This window comes from Puma concolor, chromosome A1, assembly GCF_028749965.1.
Source record: "Puma concolor isolate L17-30 chromosome A1, mPumCon1.1.hap2, whole genome shotgun sequence".
Classification (NCBI taxonomy): domain Eukaryota; kingdom Metazoa; phylum Chordata; class Mammalia; order Carnivora; family Felidae; genus Puma; species Puma concolor.
The window spans coordinates 139249338-139269428 of NC_141667.1; the positions used below are offsets into that span (position 1 = coordinate 139249338).

At 36.2% G+C, this 20091-nt stretch overlaps 1 protein-coding gene across 12 annotated transcripts in view; it reads right to left on the reverse strand.

The window, feature by feature from the left end:
* Positions 1–20091, reverse strand: part of CSNK1G3 (casein kinase 1 gamma 3) — a 105179-nt gene that overhangs the window by 70415 nt on the left and 14673 nt on the right. For 11 of the 12 annotated variants that reach the window (XM_086705294.1, XM_086705355.1, XM_086705319.1 and 8 more), the window contains exon 2: positions 3378–3805. In XM_086705294.1, coding sequence (XP_086561420.1) covers positions 3378–3555 — 178 coding nt within the window. In that variant the 5' untranslated portion in view covers positions 3556–3805. Of the gene's footprint in view, positions 1–3377; positions 3806–13163; positions 13189–20091 lie in introns of those variants that run through there. The other variant, XM_086705302.1, reaches the window with a different exon arrangement.

Genomic DNA, 20091 nt, shown 5'->3' on the forward strand with positions numbered 1-20091 from the left:
GTCAAAGTTTTATGCCACCTTTTTTTTTTTTTAAATCATTACTTGTATGAGTAGTTTCAACAGTGCTTAATACTGTCTCCTCCTGGGGCATTTAAAAATGGCTGGCGGGGGTGGGGGCGCCTGGGTGGCTCAGTCAGTTAAGCAGCCGACTTCGGCTCAGGTCATGATCTCACGGTCCGTGAGTTCGAGCCCTGTGTTGGGCTCTGTGCTGACAGCTCAGAGCCTGGAGCCTGTTTCAGATTCTGTGTCTCCCTCTCTCTGACCCTCCCCAGTTCATGCTCTGTCTCTCTCTGTCTCAAAAATAATTAAACGTTTAAAAAAAAAAAAATTTTTAAATGGCTGGGGGAAGGTATTTGGGGTTGTGCATGGAGTTACAACTTTTATTTAGTGCTGAAGAAGTCGTAAGTTGTAAACAACATGAATATCTGGGACAGTCCTCTCTGTAAAAAGAACTGCCTAGCCCAACGTGCCAACAGCATCTGTGTTGAAAATTCCTTATCTATAACATGTATACCTTATATTCTTTCTCACCCAACACTAATCACAAAAATTTTAGTGCCAGGAATCAAATACACAAGATGTGTCTTTAATGTAGTTTTAAAGCAAGCACTTTAAGAATCCAAACCACGTTTCAACATCAGCATGTTTATCCAGGTATACAAACCATGTTTCAACAACTGTTTTTATAAAAGAAATTATTTGGGGCCTTTAAAAAGGGAGTAAAATGCCACTTTATTTAGTATCCTGTCAGTAAGAAGGAATAAAATTAATAAATTAGCTAAGTATAGGTATTATCTATTTTATAAATATGCATAAAACACAAAAATATAGAGAACACATTTAAATAAATCAATTTATACAAATATACAACAAACAACCCTAGACAGATACAGAGATTCAGATAGTAAGTAGATGACAAATGGATGGATGGATGGACAGCCTAATAAATCATCTTATTCCTGGGGCGCCTGGGTGGCGCAGTCGGTTAAGCGTCCGACTTCAGCCAGGTCACGATCTCGCGGTCCGTAAGTTCGAGCCCCGCGTCAGGCTCTGGGCTGATGGCTCGGAGCCTGGAGCCTGTTTCCGATTCTGTGTCTCCCTCTCTCTCTGCCCCTCCCCCGTTCATGCTCTGTCTCTCTCTGTCCCAAAAATAAATAAAAACCTTGAAAAAAAATTAAAAAATAAATAAATAAATAAATAAATAAATCATCTTATTCCTGTTTCCAATTATTCACAGACCACAAAGGGGTATTTTACTGCTTTTTCACTATATGCAGCATATATAGTTTCAATATAAGGTACACATAGTTTCTCATATTACCCCAGTTAAAAGGGCTAGCTAGAATTGTTCTGTGTGTTTATACACACACAGACGTGCATACATACACTCAGATGTGTTCGTAATCATATACGTATTTATTTTGAAATAAATTATATGTAACCACTTCTAAATAAAAATGGCCAAAGCACTATAGTAATAACAGATCCACAAAGAGAGATAGGGTACACACACACATATAAAATAATGTGCACCTGTAAAACTAGTTCATATATATATAAATAAATACACTACAATAGGCCATATTTTTTATTTTAAAACAGAACAAGTATTTTAATATCTTTTAAGCATGCAGGTCAATGCTTTCCTAAAATATGCAGGTATACTGATGGGTCCTTTTACATGATCGTCTGAATTTTATCTTCACAATCAACTAAGAAGGAGCAGTAATTCCATTTTTTTAAGTTTCTTTATTTATTTTTGAGAGAGAGAGAGTACATGTATGTGCATGCTCGAGCGGGGAAGGGGCAGAGAGAGAGGGAGAGAGAGAGAGAATCCCAAGCAGGATCCTTGCTGTCAGCATAAAGTCGGATGCAAGCTCGATCTTACAAACCATGAGATCATGACATAAGCAGAAATCAAGAGTGGCATGCTTAAGTGACTAAGCCACACAGGTGCCCCTTTTTGTTTAAGTTTATTTATTTATGTTTGGGGGGGGTGGGCACAGAGAGGAGGAGAGAATCCCAAGCAGGAAGAATTCCATTTTCAAGTTGAGGAATTTGAGGCCTCAAGTGGTTAAATGACTTATGTTTTCCATAATAGCAAGAAGAATTTTTATATTTTTCCAGTATTATCAGTGCCTAGTCATGCTTCATACATGATGGACAGGCAACACGCTTTGAATAGACGGATAAATGGAGCTCAGAGTTAGTAAGTAAATAACCTAGATTTTCTAATTCCAAAATCAGAAACAGTCAAGAATTTTAAGATATCTAGTTCAATCTCCTAAAAAGTAAACTGTGAAACATTCACCCTTCCAAACATTTGAGTCCCTACTAAAATGCAAGAGTCTGCCAAACACGTCAATCACAGCTATTTACAAAGTATGTCATTGGCTTTTACTGGCTTGCTTCATTCAAAGATTTAATGTGCCTTAACAACACAAAGTAGTATTAAAATGAAGGATGACCTACAAATTCAGGTGTTTTACAAGATGAAGAGAACTAATCGAATAGATAAACACACAATTGGATTTATTTCTTCTAAGTGGGATTGCATCTAAGGAAAACTGTGAAGCCAAGTTTTTCCTTTTTCCTTCTCAAGTTTGCATTCTCAGTGGTCCAATGACCACAGCCTCAGGGTACCTCAATATTGACGCCCATATAACCATACTACCCTCTTCTTATTTCTCTTCACTCAAGAAAGCCACATCTCTACTGTTGCAGGAGTTAAAAACCTAGATTTTAGTCCCAACTATGTCATTAAATTGCTGTGTAACATCTGGCAGATAACTTACCCTCACCGAGTTTCAATTGCCTTTAATGTAGAGTTAGGAGATTTAATTAGACCAATGTTTACCAAACCTGCCTGATTAGAAAAAATAAACTGAATCAGCACCTTGTGTGCCTTATTAAGAACATAGATTTCTGCGTGCCACTCTGGATGTATGTAAATTTCACTGTTTTGGGTTTTTTTGGCAGTTTCAGTATATTACCTTGACTTTAAGCCATACATATCCTCCTGAAGTGATCAGTTAACTAAATGTTTTCAAATCTGAAAAAGTAGCCTAAACATCATTCTTAAAAATACACAGCAAATGGCACCTTATGGGGTGTTTTTTATCAGCTTTCCGGGGCTTGAAATTTACTTTCTTTTTACTCATACTCCAGATGGGTGATCTCAAGTAAATACACATTCTTATAGTAGGGAATTCCTTACAAACAAAAATACAAGTACATAAGAAATTTCCAATATTTATGTTCTTTAAAATTACCACAGGTAAACAACTAAACAGTAACTAAACCATTTTCATTAGAAAGTACTTTTAGCTTTTAAAAAAAACGCTTCAAACATAATGGAATAAACAAAATAGTCTTACCTAATCGTAATTCTCCAAAATTGCCACATCCAATTTTTTTTCCAACTCTAAAGTTAGGTCCAACCATTAAAACTCCAGAAGATGAAGACCCAGTTCCTCGAGTATTGTGTCCCGACCGACCACTAGGTCGTGCCATTCTATCATCTGATTTGTCCTTGTCTTTCTTTTTATTATCCATATCAAGTTTGCGGTACTCCACTTTGAATTCTTTAATCAAGACAAGCACACTGAAATAGGGTATTGTGAGAATAGGTACATCACTAGGTTAACTGTACCAGGTGGGTAATTGTTAACATTCAAATTGCAGTAGGTAGTCTGTTAACTGGCGCGTGTTCATCCCATTCGTAAAATTTTTCTCAGTTGTCCTTTCAGCAAAACATGTCTTCCAAATTATCCTTTCAACGATGTAAGCTGATATTCATAGAGAGCTAAAATATTAAGAAAGGAAAATTGGTCAACTTAGAGAATTAAAAGAATGTGTTCTGGGGAAATTAATAACATTAAGTTTAGGCAATGGATTATTGCAATTTATGGATTCCCACTTAAATCAAACCACAGGAGACTTAAAGTGGCCATTACTATCTGTCCTATACTTTAATACCAAAGAGATCACAAAACCAAAGAAAAAGCATTAAAAATTAAAAATGTAATAAAAATGTACTATTTCATAAGCTAATATAATACATTCACTAACTTAAGACCTCCCAACTTAAAATCATTTGAATTCTTACCAGCAAGGCAATATAAGATTTTCCATTTAAAAGCAGAAAAAGAGAATACATTTTGCAAATTAGTGAAATACTTTACTTAAAATGTCCTTCCACATGTCCATACACAATAATTCTCAAGGTCTTTCTGAATATACATTCTCATTTGATCTTCATTATTTCAAATATTTATTACCCATTACCTATATACAGAAATGTACTTCAGAAGTGGTAGTACAAAGAATATTCTTGCCACCCATCACAGGAAACAATTTTATTTTAAGATTTTATTTTTAAGTAATCTATACACCCAAAGTGGTGCTTGAACTCACAACCCTGAGATCAAGAGTCACAAGTCCACTCACTGCAGGAGCAATTGCTCACCCTCAGGAAACAATTAACTCTTATGGAACATTTGAACTAGACTTTAAAATATAAATGTAATTTCACAAGATTAAGAAATACTGGCAGGAATCAACCTCATGAAGTAGAGAAGGGTGATATGTTTTCTAATTTTCTAACATATACATGAAAACAGTAAAGGTCAAAAAAAAAAAAAAAAAGTTTTTGGAGGAGGCTTCCCCATTCATCTCCCCTAGGAATTTCACCCATCTAACATGCCTCAATTCTGCAAGCGTAAGCAATCCTCCTACTTTTGTTTGACCAATTTGAGTGGATTCCTACTCTGCAACTAAAGAAGCTTTGACGTCAAAACATAAGAAAACCAGGAGGAATATCAATATCATGTCTTATTCCTATTTCTGAAACTGAGTACACAATGCAATCATAACAGAAGTTGAAACAAACAGTATTTTCTGATCAATTTCCAACAATCCCTCAAATATGCAACTAGTTCTAACACCCAATGTGTTTATACATTTTCTTATTATATTTGCCATACTGACAGTTTGCAGATAAAACTGTAAGCCTCTGTTTGGTATATGTAAAACCAAATAAGTTCTACCCATACCGTTTACTCTGTTTCCAAATATAATAAAATAACTGATGCTGAAACTATAACTGTAAAAGTGGATAAAACTTAGGAAACATCTTTTTCAGGCACTGGATAATAGGCACTGTGATCTGTGATATCTGAGAAAAAGGAAATGCATAACGTCAGTCCCACCTTTACCCAAGCTCTCTAGCCAGAAATAATTTTGTGACTACAGCACGAACAGGTGAAACACAGATAGTACAAAGCGATCACAGATCAGAGTCACTGCTGAAGCAAGTGAAATTTGCAGGACATGGTAAACAAGGTGAGGCAGTGGTACAGTGCTGGGGGGTAGGTAGTGGTAGGGCAAAAAACTAGACTACACATATGGGTGGCGATATTCTGGAATATCTAGTAGATCATGGCTACTATGGAGTTAAATGAATAATGGACATACTAAAGGCTGCACAGTGCTGGGAGAGCTTTAAGTTCCTATGTAGTCATGATGGAGAAATCTCAGTAATGTCCCAGGAACTGAGCTGACCCACCACAAAGGCCAGGTCTTAAGAGTAAGGTCCATACCTTAGAATCAGAACTACGCTAGACTGGCCCAACTAAAGCCTAAAACCAAGCCTAGATAGGATTAAGAATAATCCAATTAAATTAACTCCATTCCAGAAACTCAACAAACTTAAAGAGACAAAAGACCCGGACTCTTAACAAAGTTGAAATCAAATGTCTAGCACACAGTTAAGAATTACCAGAGATGCAAATAAACAGATTTCCTGCACAGTCAGGAAACCAAGCTGTCAAAGGAATGAGACTCCAAGATGACTGATACTGAAATTAGAAAAGAGGTCTTCAAGACTACTAAATAGCCATTAAATTTCTATTACATTTAAAAAAAAAAAAGAGAGAGAATGGGGCAGAAAAAAAAAAAAACAAAAACATTTTAATAAATAATGGTTGAAATTGTCCCAAGTTCCATGAAAAACATTAACCTACAAATTGAGGAAATGTGGAAATTTCAAAAGGTATCAAGAGCACTAGAAATCAGAAATGCATGGTATTCATTTCCTTAAAAAATACTGTTTGAAGCACAAATAATTTCTCAGGGTCATTTATAACAAAAATGGAAGTAAAATATATGGAAACACACATAGGGGGATGGTATATGAAATTACATTATTTTCAGATTGTTATATTGGTGAAGAATAATGTGGTTCAATATTAAGTAGCTACATATATATATATGTATATATATATATATATATGTAGCTACACACATATATATATATGTAGCTACACATATATATATATATATATATATATGTAGTTCATATATGTGGTTCAATATGTGGTTCAATATTAAGTAGCTACATATATATATGTATATAATATATGTAATATGAAATTACATTATTTTCAGATTGTTATATTGGTGAAGAATAATGTGGTTCAATATTAAGTAGCTACATATATATATATATGTATATATATATGTGTGTATATATATATATATATATATGTATAAAGAACACATATACATATATATATGTATTTTAACACTTAGACCACATATAAAAATAAATTACAATATTGGTGAGGAATAATGTGGTTCAATATTAAGTAGATATGTATTCTAACACTTAGACCATATATAAAAATAAATTACAATAGAATAGCCAAAAAGCTAAGACAAAATATAAAAATAGTAAACAACATTTCATTAAAACAAAAGAGAAACAAGATAGAGAAGAAATTAACAGCAAGACACTAGACTTAAAAATATACATAAAATGAAAATGGACCATTTTCTCAAAAGTCAAAAATAGTCAGACAATATAAAAAAGCAACAGCCAACTATATGCATCTCTAAAAACAACTTCAAATACAAAGACACAAAGACACTGAAAGTAAAAGAAGAGAAAAAGATATACTATGCAAACAGCAAGTATAAGAAAGCTTGAGAGGCTATATAATATTATCATACAAAGTAAATATCAAAACAAAAGAATATCTCCAAAGACGTAGAAGTCCATTTCATAATACAAAAATATTAAAGAGAATGACATAAAAGTCATAAATATGTATGAGCAAATTAAACTAAAAACTAAAATTAACAAAACTAAAACTAAAAAAACTAAAGGGAAAAGACAATGATAGTTGAAAATGTTAACAATGTAGTTTCAGTAAATGATGAAGCAGAAGACAAAAATATTAGGATGTATACTGATAGAGTAGATCAAAATATTACCATCAATGACCCTGTACTATTTACAAAATACAACATCCAAAAACTGCAGAATACTATTTCCTTTAAACATTCACCAAGAAAGATCATATGCGGTACCATAATTTAAGTGTCATATAACTAAAATATTATAGAGCATATTCTCTCCTCAAAACAGAATTAGGGCACCTGGGTGGCTCAGGCAGTTGAACATCCAACCCTTGGTTTGGCTCAGGTCGTGATCTCACAGTTCGTGGGATCAAGCCCCAGGTCAAGCTCTGAGCTGACAGTGCAGGCTCTGACAAAGCAGAGCCTGTTTGGGATATTCATTTTCATTCTCTCTCTCTCTCTCTCTCTCTCTCTCTCTCTCTCTCTCTCTCTCTCTCTCTCCCTGCCCCTCTCCCACTTGTGTTCTCTCTCTCTCTCTCTCAAAATAAATAAATAAACATTTAAAAAAAAACAGAAGTAAATAAGGAGTCAAAAATTATATATCTAGAAAATCCACAAATATTTGAAAATTAAATACACTTAAATAATTCATAAAGTGAAAAACAAGTCACATGAGAAATCAGAAAAAAACTAAATGTAATAATGAAACATTAAATTGTATAAGCTGCAAATAGATCAATGCTTAGAACAAAATTAGAAGCTTTAAATGCCTACATTAGAAAAGAAGTTTTTAGGCACTGATCTAGGTTTCTTCTTAAAAAGCTAGAGAAGAGCAAAATAGAAATACTTGAAGTACTTTAATACAGCCATTGTTAATATCCCATGGACGTGTACATAAATATAGTTTCAATGAATGAACACAGGAATTCTCAGCAGATAAATGACAAAATATCAAACAAAAAAATGCAAACTCAAAGACTCATATCTGAAATGAAAAACTAACTTCAATGGATGCACTTAAGAGTAAATTGCATAAAGCAGAACCAAGTGTCGATGAACCTGAAAGGAGATCCAAAGAAATTATCCAGGGAGCAAAATCAATAAAATAGAAAATAAATAATAGAGAAAGTAAATAAAGCCAAAAAATTCATTCTCTGAAAATGGTCAATAAAAGTGACCTAGAAAATTTCCTCCTAGAAAAAAGGACCAAAAATAAAAAGAGAAAATCCACAAAAAACAAAAAACAAGAATGAAAGAAGGAATATCACTGAAGAACTTATAGATTTTAAAAGGATAAAGGATAATTATGAGCGACTTTATGCCAATTAATTTGGTAAGTCAAATAAAATGGACAAACTTCTTGAAAAATCCAACATATGGTTACAAGATGAAACAGAAAATATCAACAGCTCTGTGTGTGTGTGTGTGTGTATATATATATATACACACACACATATACATATATATTTTTTAATGTTTATTTTTTACAGAGAGAGAGAGAGACAGAGCATGAGTGGGGGAGGGGCAGAGAGAGAGGGAGACCCAGACTCCTAAGCAGGCTCCAAGCTCTGAGCTGTCAGCACAGAGCCAGACGCGGGGCTCGAACTCACAGACCACGAGATCATGGCCTGAGCCGAAGTCAGATGCTCAACTGCCTGAGCCACCCAGGCGCCCCAAGCTCTGTATATATTTTAAATTTTTAATTTTTTTAGAAAAATCTCTCAGATATTCGAGTGATGATTCCAGTTATATGAAGTTCTAGAATCGGCAAAAATGAGTTGTGGTGACAGAAATCACATCAGTGTTGCCTGGGGTGTTAGGAAGTCTGGTTGAAAAGTAACATGAGGGAACTTTTTGGGGAAAGGAAATGTACACCATAACTGAGAGGATTACAAAGGTGAATACATTTGTCTAAACTCATCAAACTATACTTAAAACCTCTGCATCATATTATATGTCAGGAACACTTCAAAGTATGGCTTTTATTTATTTTTTAAATGTGACTTTGAGAAATAACCCACATCCAAAACAATTAATGCTTTAGCTGAAAGTATGTTTTCTCCCTACTATAACATTATCATAAAAGTTATCTTAAAATGTTTTTTTTAAAGCTAAGGAACATATCAGTATTTTATTTTAGAAGTTTTAAAGGGCCCTTCTATACTTCTATTACTTCTAGAAGTAATTTTCCTCTTATAATTTTTCATGTTATTTTCAATATGTAGCTTTTTGTTTATATTTAATCAAACACCCAAAACACATTCAATGTATAACAGGAATTCAAATAATAAAGTAAAAATATCCCTTGGGATACCCATACCCCTTGTCCTTCGTGTCCCTTACCTACCCAGAAGTAATAACCATTAATTACCTTCAGTTTGGTGTGTATGCTTTTTTTGTAATGCCTTTTTTATAATACATGCATAGCCTCACAAAATGCACTATTTCTAGGTCTGCTGTTTGTTTTACAGAAGTCCTTGTGAAACCTCTAAAGTACCAAACCTGCCTGCATTTGAAAGTGTTTCATACATTAAAGGGCTATTATTGCCCTTTCTCCTTCGTACCCCTCTGCCAGACACGGACCAGGGAGGACCAAACCAGCATAACGAATGGGGGGAACAAAGAGTCACGAGACAAACCCAAATCCCTTCCCCAAAGTTCTGGAGTCAAGAGCCAAACCTGAAAGAGGGACGTGGGGAGACAGTGGTAGAAATAAGCAATCAATCAGCTTAAAATTGAACTTCAAAATTGCAACAGGTACTTTTAATACCTGAAAATAAGTCCACTGCTAAACGTGAACTTACTCTTATAAACATGTGACAAGGAAGCAATAGAAACTCACTGAGACGCCATCTATGAGTGGCAAAGGGGGAATAATCGAAGTAGATATATGATAATACTGGTTAGTGAGAAATGAAGCTGTTTCCTGTTTTACTCCATCCAGGTCACCACATTCAAGAAACTTCATAACCCTGTAATAATAGATTTCTTAGTCTTTAAAATATTTTTAACAAATTAGATTTTTTGTTAGCATATCCTCTTACTAAGGATCTCAAACAGTGCTAGTACTCTCCCTTATTATAGCAACTGTCTAACAGTGTTAGAATTGCCTACAAGTGTGGCTATTCGCTAGAGCCACAAATTCCAGCCTGTGGACTAAATGTAGCCTGCTGCTTGTTTTGAACAGCCTGAAGACTCAGACGTTACATTTTTCCATGGCTGGGGGAAAAAATTAAAAGAATGATCATATTTTGTGACACATGAAAATTACATGACATTCAAACTGTATTGTTCACGAATAAATTGTGTTACGGATGAATCCATGTATATTTGTTTACATATCTCCACGGCTGCTTCATGCTACAAGAGCTGAGTAGTTATGAGAGACCATATGTGGCACTCTTACCCTTTCCCACTGCTGCACAACGCAGCACAAACCACAAACTGCTGGGACTGTCACGCTTCTAAAGCACAGTGGAGTGAGGACTGTGTATTTCAAATGAGACGGCAAAGCAACGTGTTTATTTTAGCACTCTACTGGAGAATACGGTACACTTGGACGTGATCAAAACTACTAGCTTTCTACTGCACTATAACAAATTACCAAAAACTCAATGGCTTACAGCAATACACACTTATTAGTTCACAGTTTCTGTGGATCACAAGTCTGGGCACAGCTCAACCGAGTCATTTGCTCAGGGTTTCACAGGCTTCATTCAAGGTATCAGCTAGGCTGCATTTGTATCTGGAGGCTGACGTAGGAAAGATTTCTCTTCCAAACCCCTACAGATTACGGGCTGAATTCACATCCTTGCCATGGATAAGTAAGGGCCCGTGCTTTTTGCTGGCTCCCAGATGGAGGATACCCTCAGGTCCTACACAGTATACCTACAGTTCCCAGAAGCTATCTACAGTTCATTGCCACATGGGTTTCTCCAACATAGCCACTTACTTCTTTGAGTCCCCAAAAAGAATCTCGAGCTCCAATTTTCTATGTAAGGTCAAATAACCTTCCCTCATACCTAAGTCCCAATCTTTGCACCCTACTCCAATATGCCAGTTCTCCCAGGTCTTGGGAATCCTTGCTATATCCTTCTAGACCTCTTTGATGCTACCTGCCTATGGAGGATTAGAAAAAAGAAGTCTTGGAACACTGACTAGTTGTGAAGGCTTGGGCAAGGCTTCATCTATGCTTCTCTTATTAACTATAAACTTGAATTACACCAGGAGACTTCTAAGGATACTCTTACATTATGTGCAATATTTTAACTGCCTGTTGAATTTGATGACAAGTACTCTTATATGTAACTTTGTGATCTCTGAACCTAGCACACCACTGGGCATGTAGGACAGTCAAGAGATAGTGCAGATTAATAAATGAGTTCTGTCTCTAAACATTTCCAGGTTTCAGTTGCACGATTCCAATTTAGAGCCCTCCCAGGTACATATCAGCAGACTCCCTAACATCAGGCTCTTCGTTCATCTGAAACACCTCAGTGAACCTCATTCTCGTATGCCAGTCAGTGCGCTACCAGAGCTCCCAAGGATCTCCTGGATGAGAGGGCACTCCCTTGCCTGAAGTACTCTGTTAATACTGTCTGCGTTTCTGCTTTCCATACTGACTCATCCTAGCACCAAAGACAAATCGGTTCTGAAAAGTGAAGATATTTTTTCAGCTATAACACCAGTAGACCATGAGTCACAAATCCAAATGTCCAAATGAGTAAGGCAGATAATATACATGGGTGAATCAAGCAGAGAATAAGACAAGAAGAAATACTGGGGACTAGAGCAAATTGGAAAGCGAATCCCCATTCCAAAGGGGCAGCTATTACTCAGCTGTAAACAACTGCTGCCATTCAGGAAGCTAGATGTTCCAATTTTTCCAGAAAACCCAGAAGCCAATATTTTTATGTAAAATTTCTATCGTTGCTATTTGCTGAGCACTTACTATGCTAAGTACTTTAAATAGATGAGCCCATCAATTCTCAAAACTGTAAGTAGGATTACAACGAACCCCTACTTTTATCAAGAAGGAAACAAACATGTAAAGAAATCGCACCACCATGACCAGCATCAACAAGTCTGTATGTGCGTGGTATAGCTAGAACATGATGAACAAAAAGTAGAATTCCTGAGTTCATGTTATTATCCACTTTACCTCCTAGTGTATAGCCGCTACCATTCTATCTGGATCTGCAGCATGGGACTGTTCCCTTTTGCCAGCCTATATTCTCAGTATCTACAGCACCTCAATGTTGCCAGATCATAACCTGAACCAACCTGGGGTAGAGGAGGGAACTCACCATTCAACAAGCCCCACAAAACTCACCATTCAACAAGCCACAGAAGACAACAGGTGAGGGAGCCTGGGTGGCTCAGTCTATGACCCTCATTAAACAACCCTGTACAAAGGAATTTTCTTTTCCCCTTTTATAACTTACTGACAGGTTGGGTTTTTTTTTTTAATGTTTATTCATTTATTTTGAGAGAGAGCACACGTGAGCAAGGGAAGGGCACAGGGAAGGGCAGAGAGAGAGAGAGAGAGAGAGAGAAAGAAAGAGAATCCCCAGCAGGCTCCGCACTTGCCAGTGCAAAGCCTAACTCAGGGCTCGATCCCATGAACCGTAAGATCACGACTTCAGCCAAAACAAGAGTCAGACGCTTAACCGACTGAGCCACCGAGGCACCTCGATTGACAGGTTTTTAATTTTTCCTCAAGAAAAAAAGTGGTATTGAAAAATTCAAATATTAGAATATGAGGCAAGAGACTAATACATCTTTGCTTTTAGCAAATATAGTCATTAACTTAATAGAAATGTTAATTCTACCGTGAATAAATACATAACTCATCCTAAAATTACTAAAAAATATTGTCAAAGCTTGATAAGAATATTTCAAGTTATTGAAAAGTAAAGTATTAAGTGCTTCTACAAATCATAGTTTTTGTTTTGTTTTGGTTTGGTTTACTTTGAATGACAACAGAGTCCACCAATACTGGAAACAGTTGTAGAATTCCTAACCTGGACTCCAGGGACCTCCTGAGCATTTGAAGACAGAATCCACAGTTTGCAACAGATCGTCAGAACATTATATGATCCTAAAAAAGTTAAGAACCATTAAAAAGTGTATTGTTATTTTCTCACTAAATTACTTTATAGGTACATTTTTAGGAACAATCTATCCTAAAAACCAGATAACACCTGTACTTTATTAAAAAGCCAACCTTGTTATCGAATTGAGGGCAGTTTTCAATAAACACACCACAAAACAACTGAGAAAAATTTCAAGTGAGGAAATCAAGCGAAAAGTTAAGTCACGTTAGAAACAGAACTATGTGAGGTGCCTGGGTGGCTAAGTCATTTGAGCGTCCAACTCTTGACTACAGCTCAGGTCAAGATTCTGGGGTCGTGGGATGGAGCCCTGCATCAGGTTCTGTACTGAATGTGGAAACTGCTTAAGATTCTCTCTCTCTCTCTCTCTCTCTCTCTCTCTCTCTCTCTCTCTCTCTCTCCGCCCCCTGCCCCAGCCCCTCTCCCCTGCTCATGCTCTCTCTAAAATTTAAAAAAATATTAATAAAGAAAGAAATTTAAAGCAAAAGAAACAGAACTATGTAATACTAAATACAAAACGGATACCATGCAGTTCACTACCCATACTTAACAAATTTATTTTTTTGATTTCTGATGTCTAATTGTCACACAAAAACAAATATAAGCAGATACAAGATTCAGAGCGTCCATTAAAGCTACCCAAGTTGCTAAAAGCCCACACATAATCCTGGTAGAGTATTATACCTATAGATGCGGTCGATAGCAATAAGAGAACATTTCTCTCCGAAGTTTTAAAAGTTCAAAAACTACAAGGAAGAGAATGGAAAAATACAGCGTGAAAACTTCAAAATGAGGCATCCAGAGATAACAAAACTACTGAGAGAAGAAAGTTTCATACAAATATGGCTGGCATACGCTTCCTTTTAACACAAATTAAATAATGATCTATATGGCTTAAGGATGTTTTAACTTTTATAAGAGATACTACCCCTTTAACTGCAACCCTAAACCTTCTACAACCAAAATGAATAGACCCGGATTTAGTTAATGTGCTTAAAACTACATGAATGTGCACAAATACTAACAAAATATTTCCAAATTATGTTGGACTCTATCATTATTCTGGGCATACTGACTTCAATATCTATATTTAAAAGGCAGAATTTATTAAAGTGATGTATCTTTAAATTATCCTCAAGAGGAGATAAATAAGCTTCATCAAATGCCTTGCTTTTCATAAGCAATTACAATTTTGATATAGTAACATCCACTAATAAAGATAAAAAAAGAGCTGCTAAATACAAAAAACATTAGACATAATCTGATTAGATGAACAGAAATGTAGGCCACTGGCATACTTCTCATTTGATGATTGCTGATGAATCTTCAAAACAGAAAACAGAAAATCAGATTCTCTCATCTTCATGGCCCAATAATTTAATATGTTATGGAGCCAACTGACCTTCTCTTAGATTGCAACTAGATGAAACAGGGTAGTCTGAGAACTTATCAGTATAGTATCTTCTACCTCATAAAAAACCTCCCAGAGCCAGCTAAGGCTTTCAAATATTAATGAGCAACTCTAAATCTTTTTAAATGCCGATTAATACTCCACCTACTTTCCCAAATATTGCTGCAGTACATACAGACTGTTTCGTGAACCTGTAATATCAACATTACAGGTATGAACGTATGAACGTATGAACATTTCCTACGGTTATCTTTTCATGCTGAACACGTTAATCAATGTCTTTTGCAAACACAAAATGAGACGTGACAGAAATTTTAAGATTAACTTTTTGGGGTGCCTGGGTGGCTCAGTCGGTTAAGCATCTGACTTTGGCTCAGGTCATGATCTCAAGGTTTGTGGGTTCAAGCCCACGTCGGGCTCTGTGCTGAGAGCGCAGAGCCTGGAACCTGCTTCGGATTCTGTGTCTCCCTACCTCTCTCTGCTTCTCCCCTGCCTGTGCACTGTCTCCCTGTCTCTCAAAATAAACAAACATTTTTAAAAATTGAATAAATAAATAAATAACAAAAATAAAATTAACTTTTTTTCACATGTTGCTTGTCAGAGCATCTATTTCTCACTGCTTTGTTATCTTAAATGAAAAAGTCCACGTTTTGTATATGAGATAACCCATTCAGTGTTTCAAATGCTTTATTCAGTCTCTAAAAATTACATTACAATACATTTCTCCAGGCTTCTCTGAAATTTAAATGAAGAAAGATATCTGTGATATGACGGCTTGCTGTTATATCACATGCTTCTATTAGCAGCAAATGTCCCAGTTACTGGTTTCTGGCATGAGCTCAACTGTGGTTGTCTAAGAAAAGACTAAACACTTATTTTTAAAAGCTAAATCATTAACTGTAATGTCAAAAATGGAGATTATTTTCTCTAATTACATACTACAGAAACTTATTTTGTCTCACAGATATTTAGTAACTTTCATCTACAACACTTAACATTTTTTAAACCTGATTTCAGTGATGCCCCTTGTATATGCCTATCAAGATCCAGGATATTCTAGTCTTTAAAAACAGCCATCAGTTCCATTAGAGCAGTGTTCTCCAAACTGCAGATCGTGACCCTAAATTAGCAGGTTGTTAAACTAATATAATAAGTCTCAAGCAGCACTTGTTTAAATGAAATAGTATTAATTAGAAAAGAAAATGGAGTACACATATGTCATAAAGAATAGTTTAGTTCAATGAGATTTTGTTTTCGCTCTTTATATCAATGCATATGTATCACTGGGTCACAATGTAAAATATATTTTTATAGGTTGTGACAAATATATTTCTATGAGTTGTGGTCAAAAAGTATTCCTAAGTTTGAAAGATATAGCCTAGGAGTACCAAAACATACTATATTATAACCAGTTATAACTGAGTCAATTTTTTTTTAAATGTTTATTTATTTCTGAGACAGAGAAAGACAGAGCATGAATGGGGGACGGGCAGAGAGAGAGGGAGACACAGAATCCGAAGCAGGCTCCAGGCTCTGAGCTGTCAGCACAGAGCCCGACGCACAAACCGTGAGATCATGACCCGAGCCAAAGTCGGTCGCTTAACCGACTGAGCCACCCAGGGGCCCCTAACTGAGTCAATTTTTAAAGAGAAAAATTTATTGAAGTCTCAATTTTCTTAATGTACATAAATATTACTGAATATCTAATTAAGTTAATTTTTTTAATTTTTTTTTAATGTTTATTCATTCTTTAAAGAGAGACACACACACACAGACAGGGGTGAGTCAGAGGGACTGAGACACAGGGAGACACAGAATCCAAAGCAGGCTCCAGGCTCTGAGCTGTCAGCACAGAGCCCAACGCGGGGCTGGAATTCACGAACTGTGCGATCATGATCTGAGCCGAAGTTGGATGTTTAACTGACTGAGCCACCTAGGCGCCCCTAATTAAGTAAATTTTCTAACTATCCAGGTCTGACCACTTTCTAGTAACTAGGATATGACTATTTCATAGGTCCTCAAAGTATCTTTTATTCCTCCTCTTTGCAATTTCACAGGTGAATTTATACTCTCACTGGTAATACCCCTTATCACAGCTAGATTCTCAATAGTTGGAACAGGAGGGAATGTTTCATTTGAGCACGTCCAGCACCCCAAACATTTATTATATACACAGCCAGAGAAGCATACATCACCCTCATCTCCTGATCCTTTAAGCATGATGGGAATGAAAAATCAAGTAGAGGTCTTATCAAATTTGTATTAATGGAATATTCACCATATCAATGTCGATGAGGAGGTCACCTCATCGTCTATAAACGTAAACATGGCTGAAAACCCAAAACACAGGAATGGTATTAAACTCCAAGCCATCGGGGCACCTGGGTGGCTCAGTCAGTTAAGCGTCCGACTTCAGCTCAGGTCACGATCTCGCGGTCCATGAGTTTGAGCCCCGCGTCAGGCTCTGGGCTGATGGCTCAGAGCCTGGAGCCTGCTTCCGATTCTGTGTCTCCCTCTCTCTCTGCCCCTCCCCCGTTCATGCTCTGTCTTTCTCTGTCTCAAAAATAAATAAATGTAAAAAAATAAAATAAAATAAAATAAAATAAAAAACAAAACAAAACTCCAAGCCATCAAGGAAAGTCTTGTTCTGCTTTGGAGCACTTACTCTCATTCAACAAATACTTACTGAATATGTACTCTGTACCAGGCACAGTGCAAGGGTCTCAGGATACAGCAGTGAACCTATCCCAGAGAAAGTCTCACCATGCCTCTTCAAGACTACCGACTTCCGTGCCTCCCTTTATTTTTTATTCTGATTAAAAAGGATATTCTCCTGTACCTGAGCAAAACTACAAACAGTTGGTCCCAGGAGTTATGTTCTATACAGTTGCAGCAAACCCTGCAATGGGGAACACTGGACCACTGCTCCTAGGGAAGATCAGTTCCTGCAAGACGGTGGTCACAACATTTTCATCCAATGATTAATATACAACCTGTTTCACAGAAGTTTCTCTTTAAAGATGTCTTATTTAATACATGTTATTAAGTCATTAACATTGAACTCAGAGCCAACAGCACTAAAACTCATACCTCCATGAAGCCCATGTAACATACTTTTCTCCATAAAGCATATGACAACCTTTAGGAGTTCAGGAACACCAGAGAGTACTTCGGTACTACACTGGGGCCATTTTAAGCAGCAAAATCAAAAGGCCTCAAAAATGCACCAGAAAGCAAAAGAAGGTAGAACATCACCTTGTTCGATTTTAGGTGGGAACATGCACATCAGGTACTTTGAATTTTTTGCCACTCCGCGCATGTGAATATCCGTGAATGCCTGGAAAAGCACCAAGAATGTGAATTTGAGGATTACAAATAAATGTTAGCAAGGAGAGAAAACTGCAAATATAGAATCTGTTAATCATGAGGATCAGCCCTAACTGATGAGGAGAATATTCTCTTTAAATACATTCCCATCTAAAGAGTAAGAAATGACAGAATTCAAATACCATCATTATGCAACTCCTAATGAACTAATGGAAGTAGGAAAGTACCAATTGCTGCTAACTTCAGAAAAAGAAAGACAACCTTTGAGCTTCCTGATGGAAGAAGAGAACTGATGAAACCTCTACATCTTACAACCAATTTAAAGGAAAGACAAGATGCAGGGTTTTTACTATTCAACTTTGAGACAACCCATTTTTTTAATCTGATGTCCTCAACGGAAGGAGATTTTATGCAACTCAGTCTCCCCATTGTCTAATATAACACATAATACAGAGCAGACATTTGTTAAAGGCCTATTGCAGAAATGAGTGAATGAATGAATGAATGAATGAACGAACAGAGAAACTACCTCTTGCAAGGTCAGGAATGTTAATTTCTAAGATCATGTCTTTTTCAAGGAGAGAAGGAAAGAAAAAGGTATGGACAGGCAGGCAATTTATAGCTCTAAGAGGTACTATAAGGAGAGTAACACCTCACAAATCAAAGGTCATTTATACTGTGATTTCAACTCTCCAAAACAGAGCGATGAACCAGAGGGAAAAAATTTACTTAAAGGAGGTCACAAAATGTGTACTCTGCTCATTAAACAAAAAGAGCCCCTAAACTATATTTTACCTTTATTTTAAAATAATCCTGATCAGTTTATTATTAGAAATCAAACATAAAAGGAAAAATTGAAGTGACTAGTCAAAACATGACAGAGAACCAAGAAGACAACTTTATACACCTCAATAAATTCAGTCTATGCATAACAGCACACTAAATGATGTGCAAAATGAGAACCCTGACTCAGCAAGATCTGAGTATGTTTAGAAAACACTGAGAAGTGTACTTGAAAAGGTTACCGCTTGAAAAAATACTAAAAGAAAACATTTTAGTATAAATTCAATCTTCTAATTGGTCTAACAGGCCACTGACTAATAATGCCAGATAAATGAGAAAGTACTTCAGAAAAGTCAGTAGCTGTTTCATATGTAGTTCTCATAATGAAATTATATTTTTCTTCCTGACTATAGCGCCAATTTCCTAATTTAGAAAAATATAATTACAAGTAACAGCCTCATGTAGGCAAAGGTCACAAAATTAAAAGGTTCATTCAAGGGAATCAACGTTTGAGAACTTTATTTCAGAAGCTGATAGTGTCAATTTTCATCATAGCAAGAACTTAACGTTGTAACTGACAGTAAATCATGAACAACCAAGTCAACTTCTACACAATTCTAGAATGAAACATGCAACAAGTGATAGAAAATCTTAAACTACCACTTCTCCAGACTAAGGATTTGTTTCGGCCCAGACCAAACCAAGAGAATCCTTCTCAAAATGAAGGGCAAAAGCCTGAAGAGAGAGAGACACAGAATGTAAAGACACTTAGGCCCCAATAGGAACACCAGGGTTAAGGTCTAGTGTTTCTTACGGAGATCGGGGCTCTCTTACCTGAGCAAGAAAGAAAAGTTCCAAAACATAATGAAGCCTGCATTCCCTAGAAACTGAACCCCCCCACCCCAATCACAATCTATCTGATAGGTTTACAGCAATAAAAATATCACGTTCAAAACTATGTTATTGTCATGATGTTCTGGTATGCAACCGAATTCACAAGCTAATTACTAAAAAATAATTCAATATGGCAACTTTAAATTTTAGGAATTGCTTATTACTAGAACTCGTCTATATTCCGGTGGGAATGCAAAATGGTATACAGCTGCTTAGGACAATTGTGGCAGTTTCTAATACAGTTACACACACACACACACACACACTTCACTTATGACCCAACAATTCCAACCCTAGAAATTTACCAAATGAAATGAAAACTTAAATTCACCAAAACGAAACAAAAAAAAAAAAAAAAAAACTGCACACGGGTGTTTGGGGCAGCTTTATTCCTAACTGCCAAAATCAGGAAACTTAACGCTT